Source organism: Monodelphis domestica, chromosome 8, assembly GCF_027887165.1.
Source record: "Monodelphis domestica isolate mMonDom1 chromosome 8, mMonDom1.pri, whole genome shotgun sequence".
Taxonomy (NCBI): Eukaryota; Metazoa; Chordata; class Mammalia; order Didelphimorphia; family Didelphidae; genus Monodelphis; species Monodelphis domestica.
In genome coordinates this window covers 129771749-129788025 of record NC_077234.1, presented here as the reverse complement: position 1 = coordinate 129788025, position 16277 = coordinate 129771749, and the positions used below count along the sequence as shown (strand labels likewise).

The 16277-nt window shown below is 35.3% G+C and overlaps 1 protein-coding gene across 3 annotated transcripts in view; it reads left to right on the top strand.

Annotated features, from left to right (window-relative positions):
- TBC1D4 (TBC1 domain family member 4) overlaps window positions 1-16277 on the top strand; it is a 216120-nt gene that overhangs the window by 186594 nt on the left and 13249 nt on the right. For all 3 annotated transcript variants that reach the window (XM_007501450.3, XM_007501451.3, XM_056807214.1), the window contains 5 exons: window positions 1060-1220; window positions 3882-4091; window positions 7440-7598; window positions 9954-10112; window positions 11808-12052. In XM_007501450.3, the coding sequence (XP_007501512.1) occupies window positions 1060-1220; window positions 3882-4091; window positions 7440-7598; window positions 9954-10112; window positions 11808-12052 (934 nt within the window). The remainder of the gene's footprint in view (window positions 1-1059; window positions 1221-3881; window positions 4092-7439; window positions 7599-9953; window positions 10113-11807; window positions 12053-16277) is intronic.

Genomic DNA, 16277 nt, shown 5'->3' with positions numbered 1-16277 from the left:
TTGCTTAGAACATAAAAGGATAAAATTCTATGTGTCAGCAACTCCTCTTTCCTTTTGACGGATTTTTGACTTATGCTTTCAGTGACCGTGGCATCAAAGCATGGCATCAAAGCGTGGCATCAGAAGTAGAGTTGAGTACCATCAATGCCATTTCTGGCTTCATTATTGAATTGCTTTGATCTCTCACGTTCCTCAATTTCTGGGTCTCATATTAGGATTTTTCTCATCCTCTTTTGAGGCATATTATACAAGGCTTTTAAAAACAAAAAAGAAGCGATGGCAACTTTTCTGTTCCCAGTAATGGACACGACATTCTCTTGTTATTTGTTTTAAAGTTGGGTCTGATATATAATCTTTTCAATCAGACACTCTATTGGCTAGAGATAAAAACTGAGAGTAGAGCAATCTTTCTTGTGCAGTGAAAGGAATAAGGTTGATCAACACTTTTAAGTATTATTTGGTATGATTATCTTATCTTCCTTTACTGACAACTGACAGCTTGGAGATGTCGACAGTCATTGGCAAGGAGGCAATGATAACTGTAGTCACCTTACATAATATGGTAAAGGATAGAGGAAGAGAGTTGTCCTGGGAGCTCCTTGCCTTTCTCTTAATTTGCAGACTTATTGACACTAGAGGAATTGCCATTTGTAGCAAATTGCTTTGCTAAATCGTTCATGTTCTGGAGATTCATAAGACAAGTAATTGGTAGCCATCTGTAAACATATTTTTCTCATCCTAGAACACAGAATAAGAGGTTTATGTATTCTGTGGAATGAGTAGAAACAGAGACGAGCCTTTTATTACCGAGTTTATTACTCAGGCTTAGTTAATTCTCTTCCTTATTTGGCCAGTTATTTTTGTTAAATTATTTGGTCCTTGGGCAGAGGGAAGACAACCCTTGGCTGTGCATTACTCCATATTGCCCATGACTTCTTTATATCCAGAGTTTTGTTTGCCTGTCATACAGACTGTGAATGACTTGGGCTACCATTTTGCTTAAAGTCCTTCGTGATCAATTTCAAGAACTTTTCTGATCTGAATGCTTGTTTCCCACAGTGATGGGGAGGGAAGGAAAAGGACTTCATCGACCTGTAGCAGTGACTCCCTAAATGTTGGAGGAATCTCTATCACTCCTCGACGTGTCTCTTGGAGGCAACGCATTTTCCTTCGTGTAGCTTCACCTATGAACAAATCTCCCTCAGCAATGCAGCATCAAGGTTTGTATGATATTATGAGAATCTCTTCTGAGCATTATTCTCGATGGGAGAAAATTAAAATCTTGATATAAAAAGAGGTTCTTTAAATTTTTTTCTAGCTCTATATGTTAGGGGTAGTCAAGTATAATGGAGAGAATAAAATATAGGGGTCCTTTGTCATATTTCCTTCTCTGGAAAGAATCAATTTTTTTAACCCAGTAATGTTACCCCTGGGGCTTAGCGATGCCAGTGGGTATCATTGACAGGCCTAAATTATTATGAGGAATTTTGTAAACGTTGATAAAAAAACGAGAAAAGGCTATCCTGTTTAGATGCCTTGTTTAATTTTGTATTTTGTTTTATATAGCTTTATTTTTTAATTTTGCTTTATGATTTCTTTGTACTTCTCTTTGTGGAAATAGTAATATCTCAACTCCTTAAACATTGTATGGGATACAAAGGAAAAAATGAAGCAATCTTGAATCCCAAGGAGCCTATATTTTATTGGGGAAAACAACATATATACACATGAGTAGACTCCAGATATATAAAAAGTACATACAGATTGTTTTGTGAGGAGAATTAACAACTGCTGGAGTGATCAGAAGAAAGCCTTGGGGAGTCTAAAAGACAGCAGTTATGAAGGACCATGCTTCTTGCATGGAGGACAGCCTGGGCAAAAGGGTCTAGAGGGACGCCTTGGAATGTGGGTTCCCTCATGAGAATATAGACTTCTGGCATGTATTCTTTCACCCTCTGTACTGGTATCTCCTAACTTCCTAGATTAAATTCTTGTTGAATGACTGATTTGTGTGAGAGACAAAAAAATTTGCTTGTACTAAACTGTGTGAAGGGGAGTAATGTGGAATAAGTCTGGAAGGGTTATCTGGAGCCATTTGGTGAAGAGCTTTAACTACCAAACATAGAAGTCTATTTGGTCTTTGTGGCTGTAGGGAGCCATAGGAGGTCCTTGGTCAGGAGAGCATGTATGATCAGACTTGTGCTTTAAGAGTATCACTTTTGTGGGGGCAGTTGAGTGGCTTGGTGGATTGAGAGACAGGGCTAGGGATGGGAAGTCCTGGATTAAAATCTGGCCTCAGATACTTTCTAGCTGTGTGACTCTGAGCAGGTCACTTTGCTTAGCCTTTACCGTCCTTCTACCTTGGAACCAATACACAGTATTGATTTTAAAATGGAAGGTAAGGGTTAAAAAAAAAAAGAATGCCACTTCAGCAGCTCTGTGGAATGTGGCTTTTGATTGATGGATTCTTTATGCATAGTAGAAAATTTACTTTCACTTCTGATGCTTTTATAAGCCAAAGAAAATTAATAGCTTGTGGTCTATATGATCCCATTATGTAATTACTTTATTAACAAATATTTATTATGAACTCAGGATGCATTGACACGTGTTAGAGCCTTGAGTAATACACTTCAAGCACTTGATCATCTGATCGTGGAGGTGAGGCATTAAAACCCCCAGGAGTCCACCTGGCTTTAAATCAAATGATGAATTAGTGAATGAAAATGGCCTTATTCAGCTCTTACTACAAATGGCATTAGTGAGACGGGCCCTGTTCTAAAAGAGCTCACCCGAGCTGAGGGGAAGACCCTTCCTAAAGACTGCCCAGCTGCAAGGCAGACGGAAAGGCCCAGCAGTCCTGCGGATACGATTGGGGGTGGATGTGTTTTGTTGCATTTTTCAAGTTTACTACATTGTTTATTAAAAAATTAAAGATTTTCTTAAAGGCAGTTCTGACCATATGTTACCCCCCTTTCCCCTGAGTACCCAACCCTCAGGAAATCCCAGGGGCTCCCGGATACTTTCAGGATCAAGTATAAAATCCTGTTTAGTGTCTTATTCTTCTAGCCTTCTTGTACTTTGCTCTGCTTAGATCTTCTTGGAGACAGCGGCACTGGCCCACTTGCTGTTCCTTGCACGTGGTGCCCGTCTCCCACTCGCTGCTGCCCTGTGCCCCTGGCCGCCCTGGCTTTCCTCACGACTCAGCCCAAATCCTATTTTCTAGGAGGCCCTTCTGGGCTTCCCTCACTCCTCGCCCCAGTCTCCGAAATCACCTGCTCTTTACACTCTCTGGCTTGTAGTCCATGATACATCCACATCTTGTCTTCTCCACTTGAACTCCTGGAGGAGTTTGTGTCCCTAACACTTAGTATGGTGCCTGGCACATGGCCAGGTGTTAAATGTATGCTTGTCGACGGACTGGCCGACGTTTGTAGTTGACCTCCTTCGTTCTGAGGGTGCATTTAAGAAGGAGAATTCTTAAATGATATTTAAAAATAACAATTTAAACCCCAAGGGATGTGTTATTTCTCGCAGCGTCATAAATAGATTCACTGCAGAAATACTGAACTATCAGGAGAGAGCTAATTTACTTGGAAGCACCTATCTGGAAGGTATTGTGAAAGAAGACACTGTGCATAAAGAGGAAGTGGTCCACTTATGTGCGCTTTTGTTTCACTCAAAGAAGGAAGTGCAGCAGGGGAATTCAGTCAGTTTACCTAAGTCATTGATTCAAATAACATTTTGAAATGTCACCAGAGAAGTAAGGCAGCTTTTCTGAAAACACCCTTGTGGTCCATGAGAGTCCCCCAACAGCAGGGGGAAAAATCTGTAATGCATTTTGCTAAAGAAGAGTGTGCCACTATTTTATTTCTTTGTAGATGGACTTGACAGAAACGAGCTACTTCCTTTGTCTCCTCTTGCCCCAACCATGGAAGAGGACCCTCTTGTTTTGTTCTTGCCTGGTGAGGATGAACCAGAAAAGGTTGGAGGGAGAAGAAAGTCTGAAGAACTACGGAGTTTGTGGAAAAAAGCAATCCACCAACAGATTTTGTTGCTTCGAATGGAAAAAGAAAACCAGAAACTGGAAGGTTAGCCACTCGGAGAAATGGGGCCAGAGACCATACTGTCTGCTGTAATTTAAGGATGTCATTTGTACAATCTCTTTGAATAGATTTGCTGATTTTTTTCGGTGATATATTTTTGTTGGCTATTCAATAGTTAAGAAAAGTATAGCTTGAAGTAACTTATAGTACAATTTGGTGCTTGAATTGTGATATGGTTGTTTTAAGTAGAGAACTTAAGGCATCAAAAGGTAAAAATAAAAATAGCATCCTTGTATTCTTAAACCTAATTCAACTTTTAATGATTTTAAGTGGGATGCAAAATAAATATGATTTTGAGGCAAACTGTTTAAATATGAGTCTACGTTATTGGATTTATTAAAACATTTACATAGAATTAGTCTGAGTCCTAAAGATTCCTTTTATAGGTATAATGTAAGGATATTAGCTTCTTACCATGTATTGGAAATTCCTTTCTTTGTGGTATTTGTGATAATTTTTTCATTAAGAAAAAGCAACATGGAAGCAATTTGTCACTCTTATCTTTATTAATGCTTTATACCTTTCCTATTCCTCTCTCTGTTAACTTTTTCTGTTGATTTATAGAAGTCTCTAAAAGTTTTAATGGATTAGAGTGTTGGGCTTGGAATAAAAAAGACAAAAACCTTAAGGTGTCTGTGTGATTCTGGGCAAGTCCTAACCTCAGCCAGCTTCAGTTTCTTCTTCTGTAAAATGGGGATAATATTAGCATCTGCTTCAAAGCATTGTGAGGATCAGATGAGATGACAAGAGTAAAGGGTTTTACAAACCTTACAAGAATTTTTAAATGATGTTGTTGTTATTATTATTTGACTACATGTATCTAGGAATATAAATTTGCTCCCATTTAATGATTCTTTTTCTTGTCTAAGAACATTTCAAAGTAGCTTAAATAAAAATAGTTCACTATTATGCAGTATCTTGTTTCATAAGGTGCCTTACAAAGTGCCCTATGATCTTGTGACATAAGTATTAAAATTATTTTTGGATAGGTTTTGCAGATGAAGGAATTGATATGTGGTAAACCACCAAATTAAGAAGATATATAATAAGATGTGTTTTCTAAACTGTGAAATTCTAACATAATCCCAAGTCACAGTTCTTGAATATACTTCGGCTAACATAAACCTGGGAAAAGTTAGGAACAATTGGTAGAATTCTTCACCAGTCATGCAATTGTGATTTTCTCTGAGCAGTGTGATGTAGTGCAGGGCAAACTAGGGAAAGCTTCAATTCACTCCCATTCCTGTTCTTTTAGCTGTATGATGACAGAAAAGTCGCTTAATTTTCCCATACCTTAGTTTCCCCAAATATAAAGTGGGGCTCAACATTAGCTTCAAATGATTTAATGTATACAAAGGACTTTGCTAACATCAGAATGCTATGCAAATGCCCAATTTTGTTATTATTTACTATTAGAAATTCAAAATTCAGATAGTATTTTTTTTTAAAAATATCATGGAATCAAAAAGCAATACCTTCATTTTATAGAGGAGAGGAAACTAAGCCTCTGGAGGGGTGGGGAGTAGATCCCAAATCACACAGATTCCAGGGGCAGAGCCCAGCTTGCGTAACTCTCAGTCTGGCACTTTTCTCATTACTCCATTTTGCTTAGTAACTAGATATATTACAGGCATATCTTTCTAGGTTGTTAGTTCTCTAGACCTTAGAGGACAACAGGGACAATAGAGCTCTAGTTGAATACAGTAGAATTCTAGCCAATGAAAGTGCCAGCACTGAATTTATTCTTACTTAGTGAAGATGCCTCAAAGCAGATGAGAAGAAAAAAGATGCCAATTAAAAAATAAAAAAAGTAAAATAATAATTTATCATGAATTTAGTAGAGAAAATTTAAATATATTCTTTTTGAAGAATCTTCCCAATAAGCATAACATGGGGCCAAATTGTTTATTGTAATTGTTTACCTAGAAAGTACTGGTGAATGTGTTAGAAAATAAGAATTAAATTGGAGTCAGTCTGGGTTTGAAAGCCATCTAGTGGCAACTATGGTCAGAGACATGCTTTCTGCTATGCTATCAATATATTTATTATTGTTTCCCATTTTAAATATGTGCGCATGAAAATGATAATCTATCCTATTGTTGTTTTTTTCTGCTGTCGAGGACTCTATTTTTGATAGAGATTTGTTTTGCAGAAGGTAAGGTTTTTTAAGTAACATATGCTTGAGTGAGTGCAGATTTTTTTCATGTGAATCTTTTCCCTAATAAGAAGGATCTTTTGAGCTGACCTTAACACATAAAAATAAAAACAAATTTAAAGTATTTTCTTCTGGTCCTTTTTAAAAATCAGGCAGTTATTCATGAAAGAGACAAAGCTTACACATTGAATAATTTAAAAATTTTATTTTATATTAAGTATTTGTATTTCAAAGGAATACTAGAACCAGCAGGGACCTCAGATACTAACCCATACCCCTCATTTTACAAATGAGGTAACTGAGTCCCTTAGAGGGATAAGTGACTGATCCAAGGTCACAAAGTTAAGTGTCAAAAGCAGTATTTAGTCTCAAGATCTCTGATTCTACAGCTAGTAGTCTTTCCCTATTCTTTGCTAACCTATCAGGTGAGATGAGGAATAAGGGCACTTCAAACTTGAAAAAAACAACTGGAATATTTAAAACTTAATTTAAATTATAATTTTTTCTTTAAAACATCACTAAAATTATTTCCACATTATATTAATTGGTTTATTCTCTTGAAGTGGACACACATTCTTAGTAATGGCAGTGCAATAGAGTGGAAAGCTAGCCTTTTGAAAATAGTAAAGGCTCATTAGTAGTTGTTGAATATGTCAAGATTTTGTGTAGTTCTTACAGTCATGCTAATGTTTGTAGTCTGGAGAAGAAATAGTAGAATAGATGGAGAATTTTTTTTTTCATGTGTTATACCTGAATTATTTAGACTTTAGGGACTTTTAAGAATGCCCAATATGCTACTTAATGGTGTATTGCTCTGATTCAGGAATTGAAGTCTTCCATATAATAATAATGGTGATTTGCTGTTATTTGTACCAAATAGCCATTCTGTCTGTATGATAAAAAGTAAAATATGTTTGGGAAATTCTTAATAATATTTTAATGTAAGGTATTCACAATATGAGGACCTGTTTGCATATTCATAATTTTTTATTCACAATATGAGGGCCTGTTTGTATATTCATAATTTTTTCATTTCCTTTTAAGAAGTTTTCTGCGTTGAGTTTTCAGTGGCCAGTTCCTTGATGGCACTAGTGATGATTTTACTTTAAATTCAAAATTTCAGAACTAAAAGAAGTCCTCAACTTTGGTCTTACAACCTTTTTCTTGCTTTCTCTTAGCAAGCCGAGATGAACTCCAGTCCAGAAAAGTTAAATTAGACTATGAAGAAGTTGGTGTATGCCAAAAGGAAACCTTATTAGCCTGGGATAAGAAGTTATTAAACTACAGAACTAAAATCAGATGTGATATGGAAGATATTCATATTACGCTTAAAGAAGGTATTGGGGACAGGGAACATCATACTGGTTTTTCTTAGAGATAGGCGGCCACAGTATTGTAACTTTGTCCTTGATATCTACCACACTTGGTAGTTAATCCATTTTTCTTTGTCTCTGATCAGTTTGGCAATTGCTAAGAGCACAATGATAATAAAACCAAAGCAGCAGATTTGACCTTTGCATGAGTCATTCCATTGTATTATGAACTTCTCTGTCTCAGGCTCACAGTTCCTGACTGTGTGGTGTTGGTCACATGGGAAAGCAGGGAGTTCCCTCTGGGGCCCCCTTTACTACTCATGGATTGTAAAAACATCTCACGAGCAAGCCCTACTCTTGGTGCATCGGTAGTATGTCTTAGATGTACAAAAGAGAATTTATTATTATCATTTGACTATAATAGCTTTTTATATTTTACTTGCCTATATTTTTTGCCTACTTAAGGAAATTGTAGGGATAGTTGTATATTCCTTATCTTATCTCAGATACTTCTTAGCTGTGTGACCCTGGGCAAGTCACTTAACCCCCTTTACCTAGCCCCTACCACCCTTTTGGCTTGGAACCAATACACAGTGTTAATTCTAAGATGGACGGTAAGGGTTTCACACACACACCTATATACACACACACACATAATGTATATGTATACATACATATGTGTAAATTAAATTTAAAAAATTAAAAATCTAAATTAACCTCTAAAGCTTAGCCTTCTCCATGAAGCTTTTCCTGATTGCACCCTCTTTCTCTCCTCAACTTAAGAGATTCTCCTTCTATAGTCAAAACACTCTGTACTGAAACTCTGTAGTATACTTCCTTCATAATGTTACATATTTTAGTTATTTCCCTACCAGATTGTAAACTCCATGAGAACAGGAATTGCTGCATCTCTTTTGTGAATACAGGTCTTTGCCTCTTGAAAGCGTTTGTTGAATCAATGATTCAACTATTGATTCAACTCATTTAATTATTACCCAAACTTAAGAACATCATGAAATTATTCTAGAATTCTATGAAAACTGAAGTTTTTGTTTATTGACTAGATTAATGATACATTTTAAATTTTAATAGAAACAACAGAAATTGATTTTTTTTCTTTGATGACCTGGAAATATTCATAGGATAAATTTTTGAGGAAAAAATAGATGGAATAAAATGCATGTAAGATTCAGACTTGCAAATGCATAATTTTAAAATGACATCCAAAGCTATTTTAGAAAAAAATTGCCTTTTAGAAAAAATTTGAGATATAAAATAGAGAATTAAAAACAATTTCAGGTATCAAGATTTCATTAAACAGTTAATTTCAAGCTACTTCCAAATAGATCATTTATTACTCTAGCAATACAACCAACTGAGAATACAGCAACTTATTATATTCACTTAAGCAGTATTGAGTTCAGGAACCAGTTATGAGTCTCATGCCTTTTTGACAAAAATATTGAATGCAGTCATATTAACTACATTGTTTTTCTGATGACCAAAGATAAATTCAATTCAGCAAGTATCAAATGCCCACTGTACAGAATACATTGATCTCGACACTATTGTCATTGTTGCTCAGTTGTTTACTTGTGTTTGACTTTTTTGATCCTCTTTGGGATTTTCTTGTCAAAGTTACTGGAGTGGCTTGCCATATAGGATACACAAAATTAGACTGAATCTCTGCCCAGTGAAAAGTCAGTCATTATATTGCAAAAAGGTTTTTCTTAGTAGATCAGCCTTTAAGATTTTTTTGTCCCTAAGCTGTATGTATATAAACCATCATTCCCTAACCCCACACCCAAGGTCAAATGCTTTTATTTTAAGCTAACCAGAGAATTAAGGTGTTTCTCTAGTTGTAACCCCACTGTATATGACTTGGTTTAACTGCTAGTTTCTTAGATTTTTTTTCCTCCTTTGAATAGGTAAATCTTCTCCATGATATTCCTTGTAGATATGTTGTATGGGCTACCTTCAGACTGTCAATTTCAAAATATGATATGCAATGAATAATCATGAAATGTCAGAAGAAACTTTAATGTTTATCTAGTACTTCTCTCTCTCATTTTGCAGATATGTGAAAATTTATTCATAAAATTTTAAACCAAAAGATGAAAATAGTGTATTTTGCATTAGAAATTTAGAGATTTCTTTGTAGGATGAAAGTGATTGATTGTCTTGAAATGTCTGTTTAAAAAAATACAGGCTTTAACTTGTTTAAATTACCCTTCTGTCATTATTTAGTGCATTACTTAATCTTAGCGGGTGGCATGGCATAATGTTGTTACTGTCAGCATTGCATACAGTAGTACTAATGCAATCTTGCAAGTTAATTCAAGTGTTTAAACTCTTGTTGGTTTTTCTCTTTGTTCCCAGGAGTGCCCAAAAGTCGCCGAGGAGAAATTTGGCAGTTTTTAGCTCTACAGTATCGTCTGAGACACCGTTTACCAAGTAAACAACAACCTCCTGACATTTCCTATAAAGAGCTTTTGAAGCAGCTCACAGCTCAGCAACATGCTATCCTTGTAGATTTAGGTATGGTTGTCATATTGATCAATAGTTTACTAATGTGCATATCCTGTCCTTTTGTTGAAGTTATTAATGACCCCTTCTTTTTGGAAGAAAGGACATGCATATATTCAGTTCCACTCTGCTTTCAGTGGTTTTTAGGCAATTCTTGAACAAAATCTTTTGAAGGTAGTGTTACTTGGCCTAACTTAGTTTTGCTCTTTTTTCTCCATTGGGTTGCTCAGCAGAACCGAAGAATTATTTGAGAGTCCTATGTGGTAGGCATTCCCTAACTATTTGTTGAATGAATCTAGGAAACAATGAACAGATCTCGAAAGAATGGTGGCAAGGTCTGTGAACTAGACTGAGGGAGAGGGATTTTGGAGGATAGATATCCCAGACAGTGGATTCTGTACCTAATGGAGTGAAAAATGATGGGAGTAAATAAATTGCAGGGAAATTGAGAAATAATGGCAAATGAATTAATCTTTAAGAATTAAGTTATTAGTGAAAAAAGGTATATAAAGTGTATATTGTATTTTTATTTCGGTTAAATATTTTAACTGAAGAAGTAACAACATATTGAAGATTGTGCTTTTCCTTAAATGGGGGAAAATTTGATATTCCTTACAACCCTTCAGCCTTTTCATATTATTTTATCACGTCTTTCCCTTGTTTACACTGTAGATTGACTGTCATTACCAATTCCTGGAAAAACCACTTAGGTACATATGTGGAAAAGAAAGCAAAAAAATTTTCGATTGGCATCTCTGCAAATTCTGATATAGAGCAATTGTTCAGCAAAGGCATAAAATTGGAAAAACAACATAAGATTTCTTTTTCTTTTCAATGAAGAAATGTCATTCAATACTTACAATTTTAGTGATAGAGATACATTTGTTACAGTACTTAATTGGTACCATTTGGAGATTTCCAACTAAATTTCTCCCTATCTGAGATTTCTTCTCATTAATTTCATACCCCAAGGTGTGGATTTATGAAGGAAATATTTTAATTTTTTTTATCATTTTTCTCTTTCCTTTTTTCCTTTCTTCCTTTTTATAGAAAGGGTTATAGAACTGACAGTCATTCAGGCACATGTTCTGTGGTCCTTTGGAGGTAATTTTAAGGGCTTTCCATGTTACCAAAATGGAGCCTTGAGGAAATTCTGGGGAGAAAGATTTTTCAGAGAAGAAGATAAATGGAAAAATTTCCTCCAGTGCCATATTCTTAGGAAAGGAATTGAAGTCTGAGTATGGCTGACTGGATTTCCCCTTTAAATTAGATGACTATAACATTGTGTAAGAATTCTGTTTTAAGTTAAAATGTGAGCTGTGCTGGAATCATTTGACTTGATAGCAAATTTGAACCCCTCTTGGATTTCTTTGTGTCAAAACTTTAACACCAGTACATCCCCCTCCCCCCCCAAATAATTTGCTCTTCTGCAGGAGAAAATTGTTTCAATATATTTCCTGAGTTGGAATGGTGTTATATAGTGAATAGAATGTTAAACTTATGTTATTTTTATTTAACGTTAATTCTGTTATGGGGATTAGCTAGCTGTTACTTAGCTTTGGAACTCAGATTTCTGAGTTGTAAAAATAGGGTTTCATTTTCATCTAAACATTGTAGTTAATAGCAGGAATATATATGTATGTATATATATTGTATATATGAAATATATATATATTTAAATTAAAATTCTCTCTCTCATTCTGACAGGAAGAACCTTTCCCACTCATCCTTACTTTTCTGTACAGCTGGGATCTGGACAGTTATCCCTCTTTAACCTTTTGAAAGCCTATTCTTTGCTGGATAAAGAAGTGGGTTACTGCCAGGGGATTAGTTTTGTGGCTGGAGTACTGCTTCTGCATATGAGCGAGGAGCAAGCTTTTGAAATGCTCAAGTTCCTCATGTATGATCTTGGCTTTCGGAAGCAGTACAGACCAGACATGATGTCACTACAGGTGAGTCAGTCCTTTGTAATATACAAAATAGTATCTTGATAGCAAATATCTTGGTAGTATTTCTTTAAACTTCTATTCAGATTTAAGGGAGGTGGGAGACTTCTATTAAGAGACTTGGAATGAAAATAAATACCAGAATGTAGGTAAAAGTACTATTTCTGTTGTTTTACTGGATATTCCGTAAGATTTGGGAATGTATTAAGTCATTAGGAATAATTATAACTTACATTCCATTTTTATACTATACCTTTTTTAAGGTATAGTATAAAATATATATGTTTATATATATGTTTATACTATATATACACACACATATATATATATTATAAAATATAGTATAAAATATTTGATCACTTCTTGGAAGTGATCAAGTATTTTGAAAGACCCTATGCCTACCAAAACAGAAGAGAAACTTTAGTTTAAATCTGGACTTTAAAAACCAATACTACTTGGTTGTATCTGTGACTGTCTACTCTTTCTATGACTGAAGTCAGAAGGTTGGGATTTTGCCTCTATCAAGCTATCAAAGAATTAAAGTAGTTTGAAAAATTACGAAGACTATAAAAGAAATATTTTCTGGCTAGAGAGAATTAAAGTGACTTCTACATTATTAAAAAACCCAACACTCAATGACCTTTAGTGTCTTTTCATACTCTAAATCTATGTCCCTGTAATAGTGCAAATAGAAGTCATTTAGAGAAAATGTATAAATTTAGAATTTCTTACTTCCAATTCATTATTTGGGTAGGATCATAAGTCATTCCTGAAACTTTTTTTCCCTCTTGGTTATTGAAATAGCAAATTTCCTTAACTATATGCCTTTTTGTAACATGAAGGCCTCATTAAAAATGAAACAAAACAAAAAAATAAATGAAATAATTCTCAGGTTTTGCCTCTGAGAAAGAGAAGTTTTTTCTCTTAGTCTTTGAAAATATGGGTTGAAATTAGAGATGTTCCTTTTCATTTTTCCTTCACTGTTCCTTAAAGAATGTGACTGAGGTAGGTAGAGTGTTAAGTCAGGATTTTTTTTTTTGCCTTAGAAACGTGAGGTATTGTAATGGGGAAATTTAGGGGAGATGGGGAGACTGAGGCAGGTAGAAATTAATTTCTCTCTGCAAGGAATATATATTTTTTAGAGGTTTATTAAAAGTTAAAGATTAAAGAATATACAAGTAAGAAACATGTGCCTAGGCCAGAGGCCTAGACAAAATAACCTCACATCACGCAAGAGACGAGCCTGCTCCAAATACGGAAGTCCAAAAGGGCCGAGCCCTTCAAAAGCCTTTGCTTAAATATCTTCTCGATCTCGGCCCAGGTGAGATTACAAGGCATTCTGGGGAAGTGGAGCAAAGGCTCATGGGGATTGTAGTCCTGTATTCGAGTCTATTTTTTACAGTATAGAGAGAATTCCCAGAATTCTTGTACTCATTCTGATTTTGAGTAAGAATTAAATACCTTAAATAAATTCAAAAGAACTATTATATCATTGGATGTTCATTTTTTTCTGTAGCCTAATATAGAAACAATCTAACCTTGTTCATCTTGTCAGATAGTCATCAGACAAACTTCTGGTGATGAGGTTCTTCAGACCTAAGTTGACCAGTCCTCTAGATAGTACTACCTGTCACTGTGCTGTACTTGGAGCCATTGCGGTCTGAGGCTTGCCTCAGATTATGAGAATTTATAGTCACCTTTAAGACTTGAAGATGAATCAGAGTTGGAATTCAGTAGATGTAGATAGTTCCCATTAGCTTATTGAATTGTTATCAAAGTGACTATAGAAAATTTCTTCAAATATTACCTCATATTAAGTTCATACCTCTTTGCCTCAGGCAGGTCACCTGAATTGAATAGTTATAAATTCTGAAGATAAAATCTTTATATAACTGTTATATATATCATATATATTATTATATATATATTATATTATATATGTTATATATATATATATATATAGTATTTGGAGCTTGTAGAAATGTGGAAGGTGCTTCCTATAGGGATAGAAATTGCTTCCATCATCACTCTAAAATTAAAAAATAACACCTGACAGATATAGATATAGAAATTCAAATCTTTGATGTAGGGAAGATTTCTTCAAAAAATTTTAAAGCTCTTTTTTTGTTCCCCATATTTAAAGCTAAAAATACTACAAAATTCACTTAAAATGAATCATTAGGTATATTTTAAAAATGTGTTTGTGGTGTATTTAAATCAACTTCATTTGACTGGTAGTCACCAGGAGATGGTTCCATTTATGCCTGTAGTTGTGAAACTATAATTGAACTTCAGCAGTTTTGAATAACAGTGTTCAAGTAGTTTTTAAAACATGTAAATAAGAGTTTTTCCTTTTGTAGAATAAGACTCCCCACTCCCCACATTACAGAGCAATGAGCTATAATTTTTCTCATTGAAAATGAGGAACAAAGGGCTCAAGGAACAATATTTGAGAGGAATTAAAAACCCTAATAATACTTCTTTTTTCCTAATAATATTTCTAATCTAAAGATTAATGTTAGCATAAATAAAGATTTTTCTTTATTTAAGAAGGAAAAACATTTAGTAAATGGTGGCCTCTGCCTTTTAGAACTTTGACAAAATATCAAGATTATTCATGTTCTACCCCTCAACTTCTTTCTCTCCCCATTTCCTTTTTTCTTTCTGTCCATTTCCTCCTTTCTTCCATGAGACTGACCTAAATATATATACATATATATATATATATTTTTTTTTTTCTCTGTTTTTACTTAAAAAGGTACATGAAATAGTTTAGCTTTTTATAAATGAAAGAGCTATTTTAAGTGGCAGGCACTATAGTGGGAGCCATCTTTATCTCTCTTCTTTCCCTAGTGGCAAACACTGAGTTCCCTTCTGTTGTTTCCTCTCCCCTTATCCCTTATTCTTCCCTTTTCCCTCATTTCCTCTTTCCTCTTTCCTTCCTTGCCTACTTTCTTCTCTCCTTTCTTCCCCATTTGTCTTGCTATCTTGGCAGCTCCTTACAGGCCCAGATGCTGATTGGTTTAGAAGCATTAACATATTCCATTTTTCAGACTTGGTTTCTTTGGCCCCTCCTTAGGCAGCTTTGTGGATTTCTACTCCTAGGTCCCACCATATTAGTACTGGACTTAGTGTGGACACCAAATTGCCTTTAGCTTACTTACAACTTAGAACCACTAAAGTCATGGGATCTGCCTATCCTTAGACATACAAATGCTATTTATTCCATGAAACCTTGTCCCCCCAATTGGTAATCATGACCTTCTTCACATACAACATTCAGATTATCTTCTTAAGTTCTATTCTCTATTATTTTGTATTATGTATGCTCTCTTGGAAAGAGTGATGAATTGAGAGTTAGAATCTGGTTTTCCTTCCTGACTTTGTCACTTAATACCCATGCAACCCAGGGCAGTTCAGTTAACCTCTCAGAGCCTAGGGAAGAGATTTGACTAGATGGCCTCTGAGGTCCCTTTCAACTCTGTGTTTGTGATCTTGCATTCCCTTACTAGACTGTGAACTTCATGAGCATGGGAACCACCCTCCTTAGTATTTGTTTACCTTCTCTAATGCCATTATGCTCCTCAAGTACCTCAGACTTTTTAATCCCTTCTCGTGGTGCCAATGCTTAGAAACCCTCCCCTATATCACTCTAGCCAGATTCTTGTTGCAGTGATCTCCTGGCTCTCAGGTCCACCTCCTTTCTTTTAAATGGAGTTCAACACTAGCTTAGCCTTCCCTTTCTCCTTAGTCTTTTCAGCATATGAGAATTTCACCTTCACCAACTTCCTCAAATCTCGGGCTCTTCATCTTCATTCCAGATTAGTTATGCACAAAGGTAGAAGAAAGCTCAATAAACTTCAGTGATTCTCTATTGCCTCTACAAAAAAGTAGAAATGCCTCAGCTTGGCATTCCCTCAGCTGTCCAACTATGTGGATTTATTTCACATTTTTCTTCATGCATTGTGCCCAGCTAATTGTGCTCCATTGCTCTTCTCCGAATTCAGCACTGTCACGTCTGCATTTTTGCCTGTTGTTCTTTCTCTCTGTCTGGGACCTTTACCTCTCCTCAGCCTCATAGGACTCTGACCTTACATTAGGGTTCAACTCATATAATGTTAGTAGAAACTTTCCCAATTGTTCTAGTTGTTAGGGTTCTTTCTTTTCTCGTATTATTATATATTTACTTTTCTGAGTAAGTATTGTATTCTCCATCCTTCTCCCATGTAAT